Source organism: Phalacrocorax aristotelis, chromosome 25 (assembly GCF_949628215.1).
Source record: "Phalacrocorax aristotelis chromosome 25, bGulAri2.1, whole genome shotgun sequence".
Classification (NCBI taxonomy): domain Eukaryota; kingdom Metazoa; phylum Chordata; class Aves; order Suliformes; family Phalacrocoracidae; genus Phalacrocorax; species Phalacrocorax aristotelis.
In genome coordinates, this window is record NC_134300.1 from 1,328,182 (window position 1) to 1,341,620 (window position 13,439).

Below are 13,439 nucleotides of genomic sequence, written 5' to 3' on the forward strand. Positions count from 1 at the left end.
ATGGCTTAAGCCAAGGTTAAGGTGCTGCCAGGGCTGGGGTGGCTGAACTGTCGGCTGGGTAAAAAGGGGGCAACCTAAACCCCATCGGGGCTGGCATCCACGCGGCACAGCCATTTCTGCGCCCGGTTCAAGCACCCCCGCTCTCCCCCCCGTGCCACGGCCGCAGGATCCAACCTGCCCTTCTGAGCCTGAATGTCAAGCTCTCCCCTCCAGCCTCCCAGCAAGACACCCCCTTGCCCAGGCTGCAGCCACACCTTCCTCCCTTACCCTCCTCCTCCTCACCTCTCACACCCTTCAGTGCTCGGGGATGCTGCGCAGCTGCTCCGTGCCCAGGCGCGCAGGGCTGGAGCTGGCGCAGCTCCTGGCCTCAAGGAAGGACCCTGGCAGAGAGAGCGAGCGAGCCTCCAGCAGCAACTTTATTTGGCGGTTTTGCCCAAATTCCTGTTTCACTGATAAATTGCACCCCAAGGCAAGACCCCGGCGCGGATCCTGCCGGCCCAGCCAGGTGAGATGGGGTGACCGGGGGCAGCCATGGTGAGACACAGACGTACACCCCCCAAAATCCCATGCTGTGGCGGGGATGCACTCCCGCGCTGGGGTTAATGGGAAGGGACAGGCTCTCCCAGTAAGGCCACCGCAGTGCCTGCACCCCCTCTTGATTGATGCCTGCCAATCACCCCCTGACAGTGGCACCGGGCTCAGCCCAGTCTGTCCCAGCACCCTGGGTGATGTCCACCCCGGGAGGAAGCTGCGGTCCCCGAGGCAGGGGAACAGGGCCACTGTCACCCTGTAGGTGCAGCAGACGCTCCATCTAGTGGCAGCCGGGGCACCAGCCCCCAGCCACGAGTGACAAAACACTCGAGTGGGGCAGGTTCAAGTAGGGTGCGAAGCTCCTCGTTGGCCAGAGCCAAGGGGCCCAATGCGCTGGCATCACCCACCACACAGGGGGGTGTGCGGGGGGGACCGGGTGCCCAGCCCCAGCACGCCATCCCTGCCCTCACACTCACCCTACCAAAGCCCTGGGACCCCCTTGTCCCCTCCTGGGTGCTCCCCCAAAGGACATGCCCCCCCCCCAGACCCTGCTCCAGGCCCCCTGGGCTGGGGCAGCAGTGGGAGAGGTGCAGCTTTTCCCTTTGCTGGGGCTGTGCAAGGGCTTCACAGCATGAAAAACAGGGTCCTTCCAGGCATGAGTTGGGAGTCACCCCCCCCACCCCACAGCGGGGTGTCCCACGGCTGCCCCAGCAGCACCCAGAGGCACACCCAGCCCTTGGGGCTGAAGGAGCAGGGCTGGGTACAGCTGGCTGTGCTGCTGCTCGCTTCACCAGGCAAAAGAAGGGTGCACCCAGTGTCCCCCTCCGCACCCCACCCTAAAAGGCTGCACCCAGGGGTGTCGCAGAAATGTGGCACCAAACGAGGGAGTCGCGCTGTTCGGGCTTGTTCGGCGCCACCCTGAGTCACCCAGCGACTGCGCCTTCGGGGCTAGAGGAAGCAGGGACACGAGGGGATGGCATGTCCCAAACCATGGGGAGAGAGGGGAGAGACCTTGACGCTTCCCGCCCCCACCGCCCCGTTTGTGTAGGTCCCACATAAAACACAGGGAGAGCAGCACACAGGCAGCATGATGGTGCACACTGGAGCAGCCGTGCAGAAGCAGCCACCAGCCCGCCCTGTCCTGGGGAGCTGCAGCAAGCAGAGGTAGAGGGTGAAAAACACGATGCCACCACGTGCTGGGTGGTGGCGGTGGTGGGTGTCAGGGTGGGGGCACCCCAGGGGGCTCAGATGTTCTGGCAGCAGTTTGCCTGCCTGCCCTCCTGCTGCGTGGGCAGCACCCGGATGGGCTCGATGGTCGTGGTGGGGCCGAACTCTGACTCCGGCTGCCCGGTGATCTGCCTCTGCGACACGATGTGGTAGATCTCTGCCAGCAGAGAGAGAAGAGAAGGGGGGGAAAAAAATGCTTTAAGTATATATTTCAGTGGGGGACCCGCCCCTCCCAGAACACACAGCTCAAGGGGTTGCAAACGCCCACATCTCCCCATCCAGGGGAAGCAGGACCCCACCCCAGAACATACAGCCAGGGTCCCCAGCGGTGTCCTGGGAGGTCACACTGCCTGAAGCCACCTCCATTCCCCCCTCTCCCTGCTTTTCTGGCTGCCCCTTACCCGAGAGGATGTTGTGGAAAGCCGTCTCCACGTTGGTGGAGTCCAGAGCCGATGTCTCAAGGAAGGACAGCCCGTTCTTCTCTGCAAGGACAGGGATGGCTCAGGCGGGTGCCATGAGCTGCAGCTGCCCGAGGATGGGCCAGGACAGGGCAGGGTGGGGGAGATACCTGCAAAGCTCCTGGCCTCGTCAGTGGGCACGGCCCGCAGGTGCCGCAGGTCACTCTTGTTGCCCACCAGCATGATGACGATGTTGGCGTCAGCGTGATCCTGCAGTTCCTTCAGCCAGCGCTCGGCGTTCTCGTATGTCAGGTACTTGGCGATGTCGTAGACGAGCAGAGCTCCCACCGCCCCCCGGTAGTACCTGGGGGGACAGTGAGGGGACAGGGTCACAGCAGGGCCCCAGGTGAGGGGCACAGGTGGGGAGCAAGGAAACTCACGCCGAGGTGATGGCCCGGTACCGCTCCTGCCCAGCCGTGTCCCAGATCTGAGCCTTCACAGTCTTGTTGTCCACCTGGATGCTCCTTGTGGCAAACTCCACCCCGATGGTGCTCTTGCTCTCCAGGTTGAACTCGTTGCGGGTGAAGCGCGAGAGCAGGTTGCTCTTCCCCACCCCGGAGTCCCCGATGAGCACAACTGGGGGGGGGGGGCACAAGCACAGTGTCAGTCCCCCCGCCAGACACCCAGCAAAGCCGTTCGCGTCCTGCAGTGCCGACCATCCCAGCCAACCCCACAGCCCAGCCTGGCAGGACAGGGGATCTCCCCACCTGCCCCACCCCAGACCCCACCTCCATTTCATCCAGGGAGATGCTGCCAGGCGAGGGGGCTGCAACTGCGAAGCTGCACTCGGGGAGTGGGACCAGGAGTTTCTGTTCATCCCGGCGGCATCGCCGCTACCTGTAGACACCCCTCAAGAAAATTTCTGCCGTTGCCTGGAAGTTGCCAGGGGTTTTCCTACAGGAAGGCACCGTATGCACCTACGTACGCAACGGGCAGAAAACCAGAGCCAGGACCTGTGCAGAGGCAGGCAGGCAGGAGAGGCCAAGCAGAACTGTGTCTCCTATTTTCAGCCCAAGCTCCAACCCTGAGGATGTACAAGAGGACTTAAACACCTGGTCTGAAAGGAAGCATCATCCTCCTCCTCCGCTGCTGGTCCAGCCCGTGAGCTGGGAAGGCCCTGGGTGTGGGTTTGTTAAGTGCATTTTCTGCCTGTCCCAGATCTGGCTGGTTCCTGTAAAACCTGGTGCAACAGGCTCTGGGGAGGCTTTATCGTGCAGTTCCCCATCAAGTTTGTTGATTTTATGACTCAATGGGTTTTGATTTTTGTTGTTTTGTTGTTGTTTGTTTGGGTTTTTTTAATTCCCCACCTCTGATTCTGTTCGTTCTCCAGGTACACTCAAATGCAGCCCACTTCACTTTGCCAGACCTCGTGGGACACTTCTCCCCACTGGGATCAGGCAACAGCAGGGCTGAAATCAGAACTGCCCAGTGACCACGCTGGGGAGAACGCCGGAGCAGTAGCACCGGTGAGGGACCCGCAGGTATGCCACGCCGCGGCACGCTGCGGGATTTGCCTGGGGTTTTGCAGCAAGACACATCTATGCTCGTTCAAGGCTCAGCAGCCACCATCCTCTAAGGACATTGCTCTGTGCGCTGGCTAACCCTTTCCCCATCAGCTCCAGCTCCTAGGGACTCGGCTCCCTTGCATGGGCTGGGATGCAAAGCCACCCCCTCCCCAAAACCCCGGTTGCAGGGCAGCCAGCAAATAGCATTGCTCCACGAAGCCCAAGAGCATGCAGCGCAGCTCCGTGGATCACCAAGGGCAGCTGGAAGGCACCGGAGCCTCGCTGGAGATCGCCGTGTCAGGGCGGCCAGCATCAGAGGGAAGGGCGGCTCCTCCAGGCAGCGCTGGGAGACGCCGCGCTACGTGGAGGCTCCGGAGGACCACGACAGCCTGGGCTACTCTGGACAAACCAGTGGAAAAAGGCAGGCCAATGATAAGCCAGGTTTGTTAACGCTTAGGAGCCTCCCAGTTTTGATGTGGGCTTGGCGTGTAATCAACGGGAAGTTGCTACTTCCCCCGGCTCAACTGCCGCATCCCCTATGCCCGCAGCGCCGTGCTTCTGCTGCCTCCAGCCCCAAGCACCTCGGTGGCCCGGGAACAGGGGGGCAGTGCAGCTGATGCCTGCAAGAGCCCTGGCTGCCAGGAGCCGGCACTAAATACAGCCAGGGGAGACTGAGGCACGAGCATGCCGTACTGCATCACCCCCGCAGCCGGCAGGAAAGAAAAAATGTATTGGTATGGGAAAGCCTTAGGAAACCGGTGTGGGAGAGGAAGGAAGGAGCAGACCCAGCCCGTGTCGGGCACACGCTGACCTTGCACAGACCCCCACGGCCGTGGCAGGCTCCTCGCGCTCCTGCAGGCTTTGCACCACGCCAGCGATGCAGGGAGGGGGTTGGATGGGGTGAGGAGCCGGCAGCCTCTGGGGCACCGCGCTGCAGAGGGGGTACAGGCTTAGCCCCATCCCCCTGAGCTTGGAGGGCAAGAGGGACTTGAGCAACATCCTCCACCCCACGCACAAAAGCATTTGACACGCTCAGTCCTTGCTGCCTCTGGACACGCAGCATGAGCTGTTCAAAGCAGAGAGCGCGCGTCCTGTGAGCATGGCGAAACATCCCTGACACACCACATCCCACCCCAGAGGTGGGGATGGAAAGAGGCCTGGAGCTCTGCGCAGGGGCCCTGGGGAAAGTCCAAGGAGCCACCACACCCAGGGCCATTTCTCATCTGTCCTGAGCCCCTCCAGCAGAATCGAGGGCCTTCCTGTAATCACGGCAGGAATTTGCATCGTGCTTTGCAACAGGAGAAGGCAGCTGATGCCCCCGTCTCAGTGGAAATCAGGATGATGCTGCTGTGAGTGGTGACCATCTCCTGTTTCGCAGCGGGAGACGTTGGTCTCAGCAGAGCCACGTAACCCCAGAGAGAGCTGGCTCAGCTCCATGCCCCTGAACATTGCATCTCCCTGGGACTTTGCTCCTACTTCAGGAGGGATGAGCAGACCTTGCATTCAAAACTGAGTTCTCTTACTTTTTAAGTACTCCAGAGATCACCACAACACCGAGGAGGGGAATGCAGAGCCCAGCGCCGAGCTGCTCTCGGCGCCGGCTCCTCCGGGATCACTGGGAAGGGACAGGCGCCACGGGAGGACGACGTGCCAGGGCCATCTCAGAGCTGCGCTGCTGGCGCAACACTGGGCACGAAGCAAAGCACACACCAGCCAGAGGAGCTCCTGGTCCTGCTCCTGTCCCAGCTCCAGCTGCATCAGATTTTCCCCCATGCCAGGTTCCAGAATAACTCCGCAGAGGAGGATTTTCCTGGGCAGGGGCCAGGGGATGTGTGCGAGGAGCCAGGGGCTACTGTCGTGTAGGTGGCTGGAATTACTCGGGGCTTTTCGGGCAGGGCTGCACAGGAGGCTGACTCACAACCAACGGCCGGGTGATCTCACTCCCCAGCTTTTATTGCTCGGGAGGTTGTGACATTGCCAAGCCGTCCCCTGGCTTCCCCCAGCACCCGCTCCAGCCACGGCACAGCGGCCAGTGCGAGGGGAGAGCTGCTAATGGCAGGGAAACCGGGCATGTGCAGGGGATGGCAGCTGGGGTGGGGGTGCTCCGCAGGAGCACTGGGCTCCTCCAGCCAGGAAAACCAACACTGCACCTCCAAGGGCTCAGCCCAATTCCTGCTCGCACACCAGAGAGGTGTGACCAGCACCGGGAAGGACAACCCTGGAGCCCGGGATCCTTTCCCTTAACCGCAGCTGGGCAAGCAGCTCAGATTCCCTCTTGGGATTGCTCACTCAGCCCCCAGAACTGCCCCTCCTACCCCAGCCCCGCAGAGGAGAACGCCCAAACCTGCTCAGGGGGACTCAGGGGCTGGCACAGCCCCTGCGGTGCTGCATGGACCAGCTTTCCCCACCATCCCTGCCTCCTTGGGCTGCCCCCTGGGACCAGCACCCTGCCAGGGGCAGGACCACCCCTCCCCTGGATGCTGCACCCAGGCGAGGGCTCCAGGCTCCTCCTGCACCAACGAGCTGCTTTAATTAGCACTAGGGCCACAAACAGGCTCCCGCACCCAGCAGCCACGGGCCAGCTCTATGCAAATCCCAGCACCATGGCAGCGGTTCAGCCTTCACACTGAGGCCCCGGCACCACCGATACCCACCACCCCTCTGCCCAGCACAGGGGAGCACCCCAGCAAGCCCCCCCCCCAGGTCCCCAGCACTGGGAGATGCGTGCCATATCCCAGTACAAGCCAAAGCCCCAGCTTCCAGCTCCATCCCGAGGGTCCTGCATGGAGATAGCACCACCTACAGCAGGCTGAGACCAGGCACAGCTCATTGCAGGCACGGCCAGAGCAGCACAGGCAGGGCAGGAGACCCACCTTTGAAGAGGTAGTCGTACTCATCGTCCTTGCCCCGCATCTCGTCCAGCACCACAGCCACTGGGCCAACTGGGATTTCCGGGCCTTATCCAGCCCCAGCAGGGGCTGTCCCCTGCGCACCCATTGGTGGCCACAGCCCTTCCTCCTCCACACCCATTGGCGGCCAGGGCTGCCTGTCACCGCCCAGGTGTGCTCACCTGGGCCAGGTAAGGGGGAGGGGCAGGTATGCGGCTGCTCCCATGGGCGAGGGCTCTGCTCCCAGCTCAGCACCGGCGTGCTTTACCGAGGGCGCTGGGGTGCTTTGCATCAGGGTGTCCTCATGCAAAGCGCTGCGTGGCGGCAGGGACGGGCCCCCGCCGTGTACCTGTGTGCCACCGATGGGGACAGTTATGGCCACGCTCTCTGCGCGGGGCCACGGACGCGAAACGGGAGCTGGGCCGACGTGTCTCGCACGGTGCAAAGGGAAAGCGAGTGCCCAGGACTAGAGGAAGATACAGAGAATCCAGCAGTGTTTCTCCCATTTCCGAGGGGTTTCGGGTATCTGGCTGAGGCCAAGTCACGGTTTTGGACTGATAAACTGCCAGCCATCCCCTATAAGCCATCGAGGGTGTGGGGACGTGGACTGGGAAAGGCTGTGGGGGGGGGGGTGCAGGGGGACCGTGGCATTGGGCTGGGCTGCTTGGGTGACCACGATCTTCAGTGTGTCGTGGAGGTGGGGACCAGAGGACGGGACCACAAACACGCAGGAATTCCAGCTCAGCAAACCTGCATTTTGCAAGTCCTTTAATGGTTGTGTCACCGTAGCACTGGACACGGAGCTGTTCCCGGGCCCCTTGGCACCAGGCTCTGCACCGAGCCCTGTCCCGCCATGCAGATGGGAGGGACCTTCACGCTCATCCCATGTCTGGGATGGGGACAGTGGTGCACCAAGCATGGCCACTTTGCCCCTTTGGGCTTGGGACGACCCCAGAGGAGTCCCTAGTGGGGATGGAGACCTGTGGGGACAGCCACATCCCCAGCATGTGGCACAGCGTGGCCACACAGGAGCAACCCCAGGGCCAGACGCTGTCGTCTGTCTCCCATCACTGCCATGATCCTGGCCAGAACTGCCTGGCTCCTTCCCCAGCGGTGCCTCGGGGGTATCTCAGTCCTCTGCACCGTGGGGCCGGAGGGGCCGGGAGGTCCATGTGTGATGGTGGCGGTGATGCTGATCAGGGCCTGGCAAAAATGAAGGAGACAGAGCAGAGCTCCCGGCACTGGTGCTTCTCACCATTTATGGCAAAATTTGGCCACTCTCTGGGCTGCTGGTGCCCGCTGCACCAGGACAGGGGTGGCACCGCAGGCTGGGTGGCACCAGCCGGTGCCGGTGACCAGATGAGTCTGTGTGGAGGCAGACCCAGCTCTACGCCACTGGTGTGTCCCAGCACCGCGGGGGTCCCCGGGGGCTGCCCGGTCAGCTCAGAGGGCCACGCAGCATGGGCGCTTCTCCGTCTGCGCTGGGGCCGTGCTCTCCGCGCTCTCGCTGGCAAGTGACACCATGTTGGTTTGGCTGCTCCTCTGCTTCTGCTTCTGCACTTTGTGAAAGATCTCTGCAAAAAAAAAAAGGTGGTGGGGAGGGGTCTGTGTGTCAGCTGAGGGCCCCCCAAGGAAGCATGGACAGCTTTGAGCCTGCACCCCCATGGCTTGTCCTCTGGCCCGCTCCTTGGTGGGTCTCCTTCCCCTTTATGCAGCAGAGGAGATGAGTTGAGGGGTGACAAGGGAGCAACTCCCCCAAATTGCATCCCTGTGGTGCCTGGGGAACACCCTGCGTTAGGCAATTTCCTCTTGCCCAACGTGGGATTAGTGCTTCACCCCGTGCCATGGCTGGCAGCTCGCCAGGCCAGGCCGGCTCGGCACCATACGGCACGGCACGGCACACCTTGCTGCGCTCCTGCCCCAGCGCTGCTGGCTGCCATTCCCGGAGAGGTGCGCGTGGCCGAGCATCACCCCTCTCCATCCCCGGCCCCCCAGGTCCCCATGGCTGGTTCAGCAGGGTGCTGGAGACGTTGAGTCAGGAGCTCCGGACAACAGGAAGGGGGACCAGGGATTACCGGGGGAGAAGGAGCCCCCAGGGCTTCGGAGATGCCTGGGGGCTGTGAGAGCAAAGCCACAGGTGCGGAGAGCGAAACGCCCAGCGTAAAAGGCCGGAAACCAAACCAGCCAGAAAGACGACTCTGAGACCAGCCCCAAAGAGCTCAGGTGGAGCAGGGCAGAGGAGAGGTATGCTGCACACCCTCTGCCCAGCCCTGCATCCCCAGTAAGGGACCCTGCGATGCCCTGGTCCCCGGGACCCCGCTGCACCGCAGTGCCAGTGCATGTACCCTTCAGGATGGTCTCGAATGCCTGCTCGACGTTGGTGGAGTCCAGCGCCGAGGTCTCGACAAATAGCAGCCCGTTGTTGTCTGCAAGGAGAGGAGTCCCCCAAGACGATGCAGACCCCGGCGAGGGCACAGCTCCATTTTGGAGCCCCTTTAGAGATGTTCGGGTGCCCACATTGGTGCGGGTCCCTGCTACCAGGGAGGTGGCCAAGGCCCCAGCCCCATGGCAGGGTACCAACCTGTACCTGCAAACATTTTTGCCTCCTCCGTGGGCACCTCCCGAGCCTGTGCGAGGTCTGTCTTGTTCCCCACCAGCATGACAACAATGCTGGCCTCGGCGTGGTCATACAGCTCCTTCAGCCAGCGGTCCACCACATCGTACGTCTGGTGCTTGGTGATGTCAAAGACGACCAGGGCACCCACAGCCCCCCGGTAATACCTATGGGAGAACCCCACTGTCACCCCACGCTCTGGACACCCCCCGCAGCACCCTCACCTGTGGGACTCAACCCCCACAAGGGCATCACCGCCCAGGTACCAGCAGGAGCCCTGATTTCAGGCATCCTTACGCAGAGGTGATGGCGCGGTACCGCTCCAGCCCGGCCGTGTCCCAGATCTGAGCCTTCACCGCGGCGTCTCCCACCAGGATGGTGCGGGTGGAAAACTCCACGCCGATGGTGGTGCGGCTGTCATGGTTGAACTCGTTGCGGGTGAAGCGGGAGAGCAGATTGGTTTTGCCCACCCCAGACTCCCCGATCAGGACGACTGTGGAAGGAAGAGAGAAAGACCCCTGCAGCTGTCAAGGAGGGGAGAGGGGTGCTCCAAGACACTTCACAGTAATTCACATAACCCTTTCTGACCTCAGGCAGACCAGCCAGCAGCTCGTTGTCTCGGCAGCACAGCAGCCAGACCCCCCCCCAGCTGCCGGCGCGGTGCCTGGGCATCCCCCGCGGCCTGATGACCTGGGCACAGTGGCTGGGCAGGGATGTGGATGTGACACCCGGCGCAGTCACTCCCTCAGCAAACGGGAGTCCTGTCCCCGCATCACAAGCTCTCAGCCCCTCAAGCGCAGCTGAGCCATTTCGGCTGAGCCCACCCATGCTGGCGTGGCCCCAGCTCTGTTCAGGGGGGTCACGGCTACCAGGTTTGGGGAGCAGGAGCAAGGTGAGGACACCAGCAAGCCCCGGGTTACCCCGCTGCGGTGGGCACCCAGGACTGGTGGCACACTGGAACCAGCCCATCTCTGCTTGCCCAAGGGGAGCACTGAGGTCCCGTGGGGTCCGGCCAGTAGCACCCAGCGGAGATGCAGGATGCCAGGGCCCTGTGCCTGCAGAGCTCAAACTGGGGGGCATGAGGCTGTGCCCCTGTTTCTCCAGCCCAGGTTTGACCCCTGTGTCCTCTGCATGTGCCACCACCCAGGTCACCACAGCAGAAGGACTTTTAAATGCCCGACGGTCTCGGGGGTTAATGGGCTCACACGGCATTTGTTTTGCACGCTCAGTCCCGGTAGTCTCAGCCCCCACCGTGCGCCTGCAGTTTAGCCGGCGTCCCACACCTGCAGCCGTGGGGTGGGCATGGGTCTCCCCCTGCCTCCGCAGACCCCGGCACCGCTCGCCAGCCCTGACCTCACTGCCGTCAGCCGGGGGCGCGGCTGAGGCCGGCGCCTGCTCCCCGATCCCCTGACCCTTCGCAGCTCCTGGCGCACATCAGAGCTGCTGGGATGACCACCACCACCCCAGTTCAGGACATGGCAGCCCGTGGGGGAAGGCACCTCAGTTCCCTCCCTGCAGCCCTTGGCCATCCGTTTTGGGGAAGGGGGTTCGAATTGAAGCCATGACTCACCCTTGAAGACAAAGTTATAATCCTCCTCGGCACTGCCCATGTCGCCCCGGCTGCCTCCCGCCCTCGCCGGGGCGGCCGCCGCTTGGTTTCCTCCTTCCCGCTGCAAAGCCTCGAGCAGCCGGTGCAGGGTGGGCCGGGCCCCGAGAGGCGCCGAGGGAGGAGGTGGAGGAGGACAAAGTTTCCTCTCTGTCGGGGAGTGAGCAGGGAATGAGCGGGGAGCGAGCAGGGGCTGGGGGTGCGAGCAGGGTCCCGGGCAGAGACAGCAAGGCCGGCCAGGTTGGCAGTGCGGCGCGGCCGGTTGACTCAAGGGGTGGGACTGGGTGTCGCAGCACAGGTTGGGCAGGTAGTGTCACCCCTGGGACCGTCACGGGGCAGCCGGAGGAGGAGCTGGGGCCTGATCCTGGCTGCGGAGGCCGGCGCAGGCTGCGGCGCGGGGCACGCTGGGGTAGCGGGCACGGTTGGGCAGCGTGGGCAGCCAGGCCAGGAGCAGAGACCCCAGCTCAATCCTGCTCCACATGAGTCTGAACGCGTTTCCTCGCCTCTGCTGCCATCGTGTGAAAGCTGGGGAAACTGGGGAAAGGAAGGAGCCCCTGCCACCCCAATGCAGCCAGGCAGGGGTGCAGGGGGGCTCGGCTCTGTTGTACCCTCTCCCCCTTGAGAGCCCCTTGCAGCCCCTGCCCTGTTTTTCCCCAGGGCGATGGCCCGTCAGGGAGCTACAGGCAGCCCCAAAGCACTGCCTGGGGCCCCCCCAGCCCGGCTGAGCGTGCGTTACCCCCCCAGCTCCCCCTTTTATTCGCAAGAGACACAAAAGGACACAAGCATCATACACACTTTTATTCCCTTCCCCCGCTCCCCGGCTTTTTTACTTCCCCCCCCCCGCTTATTTTTAAAGGCCACACCAAAGCAGGACCGAGCTCCAGGATGCCCATGGGGCCGCTCACCCCCCACCAGCGCCCGTGACGGCGTCGAAGCAAATGGCCTTTGCACGGCAGCACCTCCGAGCCCCTCTGCTCCGTGCTCAGGATGCGGCCACCTGCGTGAGCGGCTCCTCCAGGTACTGGACCAGCGCCTGCGCCTGCGAGCAGAGAGCAGCGTGAGCGGCGCTGAGGTGGATTTTGCAACCGGTGCACACAACGCCTGCATGCTTATTTTAATTTATATTTCATTTTAGGGCCTTAAAAAGGTGCAGTGCGGTGCCTGGGCTGGCACAGGGGTCAGAGGACCCCCTGCAAGGAGGAAAGAGGCATCTCAGGCATGGCAGCTCCCCCTCCACCGCTCCCATCCTCATCCTCCTCAACAGCTCTTGCCCCTCCCACAGCAGGGATGCAGCCCTGCGGCCCCCCCGGCCCCCTCCCCACCAGCATTACCTTGGCCTTCAGCATCCCAAATCCAACTGTCTCCTTCGCGTACATGCAGAGCAGCAGGTTTGCCACCCGCGTGATGGCCACTCGTCCCTCCTGCCCAGGGAGAAACAGCACCCGTCACACGGCAGGGTCCCAAAGGACCCCCGGGGTCCCCAGGGAGGGGAGGGCAGCCCCTAGCCCCACGTACCATGCAGTCCATGAGGATGAATTTGAGGTTGTCCTCGTTGAACGCCTGGTGCCCGTTCTTGTCATAGGCCACCCAGATGTTGCTGGCGATGGCCGCGGTGACCCTGGCATCAGTGTCCCCATAGCCCGAGTAGGCGAGCAAGGACCCCTCATTGTTCAGGAGCCTGGAAACGAGATTTGGGGGGGGGGCAAATTGGTGCTTCTAAACCCAGTGGAGCATCAGACCCCACTGCAGTGCCGGGGGGCAGAGCGAACCTCCGCAGCCCAGTCCCCTGCCCGGCACTGCTCCCAGGACACCCCAGGCTTACAGGGGATTTTGGCAGGGGGTGGGGGGCTTCAAAGCCAGGAAGCTCTGGGGTGGCCCCAGTCCTGAGCAAGGGTCTGCCGTGGCTGTGCCTGTTGCAGCAGTGGGACCAGCTGCAGACTGGGCAGGAGCCTGGGGGGGGGAAGCAACATGCAGGACCCCAGCACCGTGCATGCCCCTTGCAGGCCCCCGTGTCCCCCCCGGGAGGGCGGGCATTTCCTTGCAGGAGTGTTACCCTGCACCGAGCTGCCGGCCCTGCAGCCCCCAGTGTACGGGTGGAAGCTGCCCCTCGCTCCCCAGCCCCCAACCACTACTTACAGGGTGCTCTGGACCCCGCCGGTGTTGGCCTGGCTCAGCACCTGCGTCAGGGCTTTGGGGCGCAGCATGGCCGCGGCCGCCCCACTCCTCGCCCTGCGATGGCGGGGAAGGATGGAGCAGGCCTCCTCCGTCAGCGAGGCCATGCTCTGCCCAGAGCACGCTGGGACTTGTAGTCCCTGCCCCAGGGATGCCGGGAGTCCTGCTGCGGGTGGCCTGTCCCCCAGGGCCACCCCGGGGTGCTGCCCCAGCACCCAGCCCAGGTGCAAGGTGAAGGAAAGCCTGGCCGGGGGGAGTGCCGGGATCGGCCGGACACCCCCAGACTCTCCCCCTCGGCAGGCCAAGCGTGGCTGTTGGCACCTGCCGCTGCGCTCGTGGGTCTGGATCAGTCCCCGCAGAAGGCCATGGCACGGCAGCGGGGGGCTTGATCCCCAGAACGAGCCCAAATGAAGGGGGGGTTTCCACCCCCCGCTGGGG

The 13,439-nt window shown here is 63.5% G+C and overlaps 3 protein-coding genes across 3 annotated transcripts; all 3 read right to left on the reverse strand.

Annotated features, from left to right (window-relative positions):
- Positions 1-386: 386 nt before the first annotated feature.
- LOC142048475 (ras-related protein Rab-11A-like) lies at positions 387-6,739 on the reverse strand. Its single transcript, XM_075075411.1, has 5 exons — positions 6,595-6,739; positions 2,597-2,792; positions 2,327-2,520; positions 2,160-2,240; positions 387-1,915 (listed from the first exon to the last, which is right to left on the reverse strand). The coding sequence occupies exons 1-5, from the start codon at positions 6,632-6,634 to the stop codon at positions 1,776-1,778; spliced, it is 651 nt and encodes a 216-aa protein (XP_074931512.1). The 5' UTR covers positions 6,635-6,739; the 3' UTR covers positions 387-1,775.
- Positions 6,740-7,343: 604 nt separating this feature from the next.
- Positions 7,344-11,164, reverse strand: RAB25 (RAB25, member RAS oncogene family). The gene is made up of 5 exons (XM_075075005.1): positions 10,794-11,164; positions 9,521-9,716; positions 9,197-9,390; positions 8,955-9,035; positions 7,344-8,183 (listed from the first exon to the last, which is right to left on the reverse strand). The coding sequence occupies exons 1-5, from the start codon at positions 10,831-10,833 to the stop codon at positions 8,053-8,055; spliced, it is 642 nt and encodes a 213-aa protein (XP_074931106.1). The 5' UTR covers positions 10,834-11,164; the 3' UTR covers positions 7,344-8,052.
- A 440-nt stretch (positions 11,165-11,604) lies between these two features.
- Positions 11,605-13,124, reverse strand: LAMTOR2 (late endosomal/lysosomal adaptor, MAPK and MTOR activator 2). Its single transcript, XM_075075006.1, has 4 exons — positions 12,966-13,124; positions 12,345-12,507; positions 12,161-12,250; positions 11,605-11,868 (listed from the first exon to the last, which is right to left on the reverse strand). The coding sequence occupies exons 1-4, from the start codon at positions 13,106-13,108 to the stop codon at positions 11,812-11,814; spliced, it is 453 nt and encodes a 150-aa protein (XP_074931107.1). The 5' UTR covers positions 13,109-13,124; the 3' UTR covers positions 11,605-11,811.
- Positions 13,125-13,439: the final 315 nt, after the last annotated feature.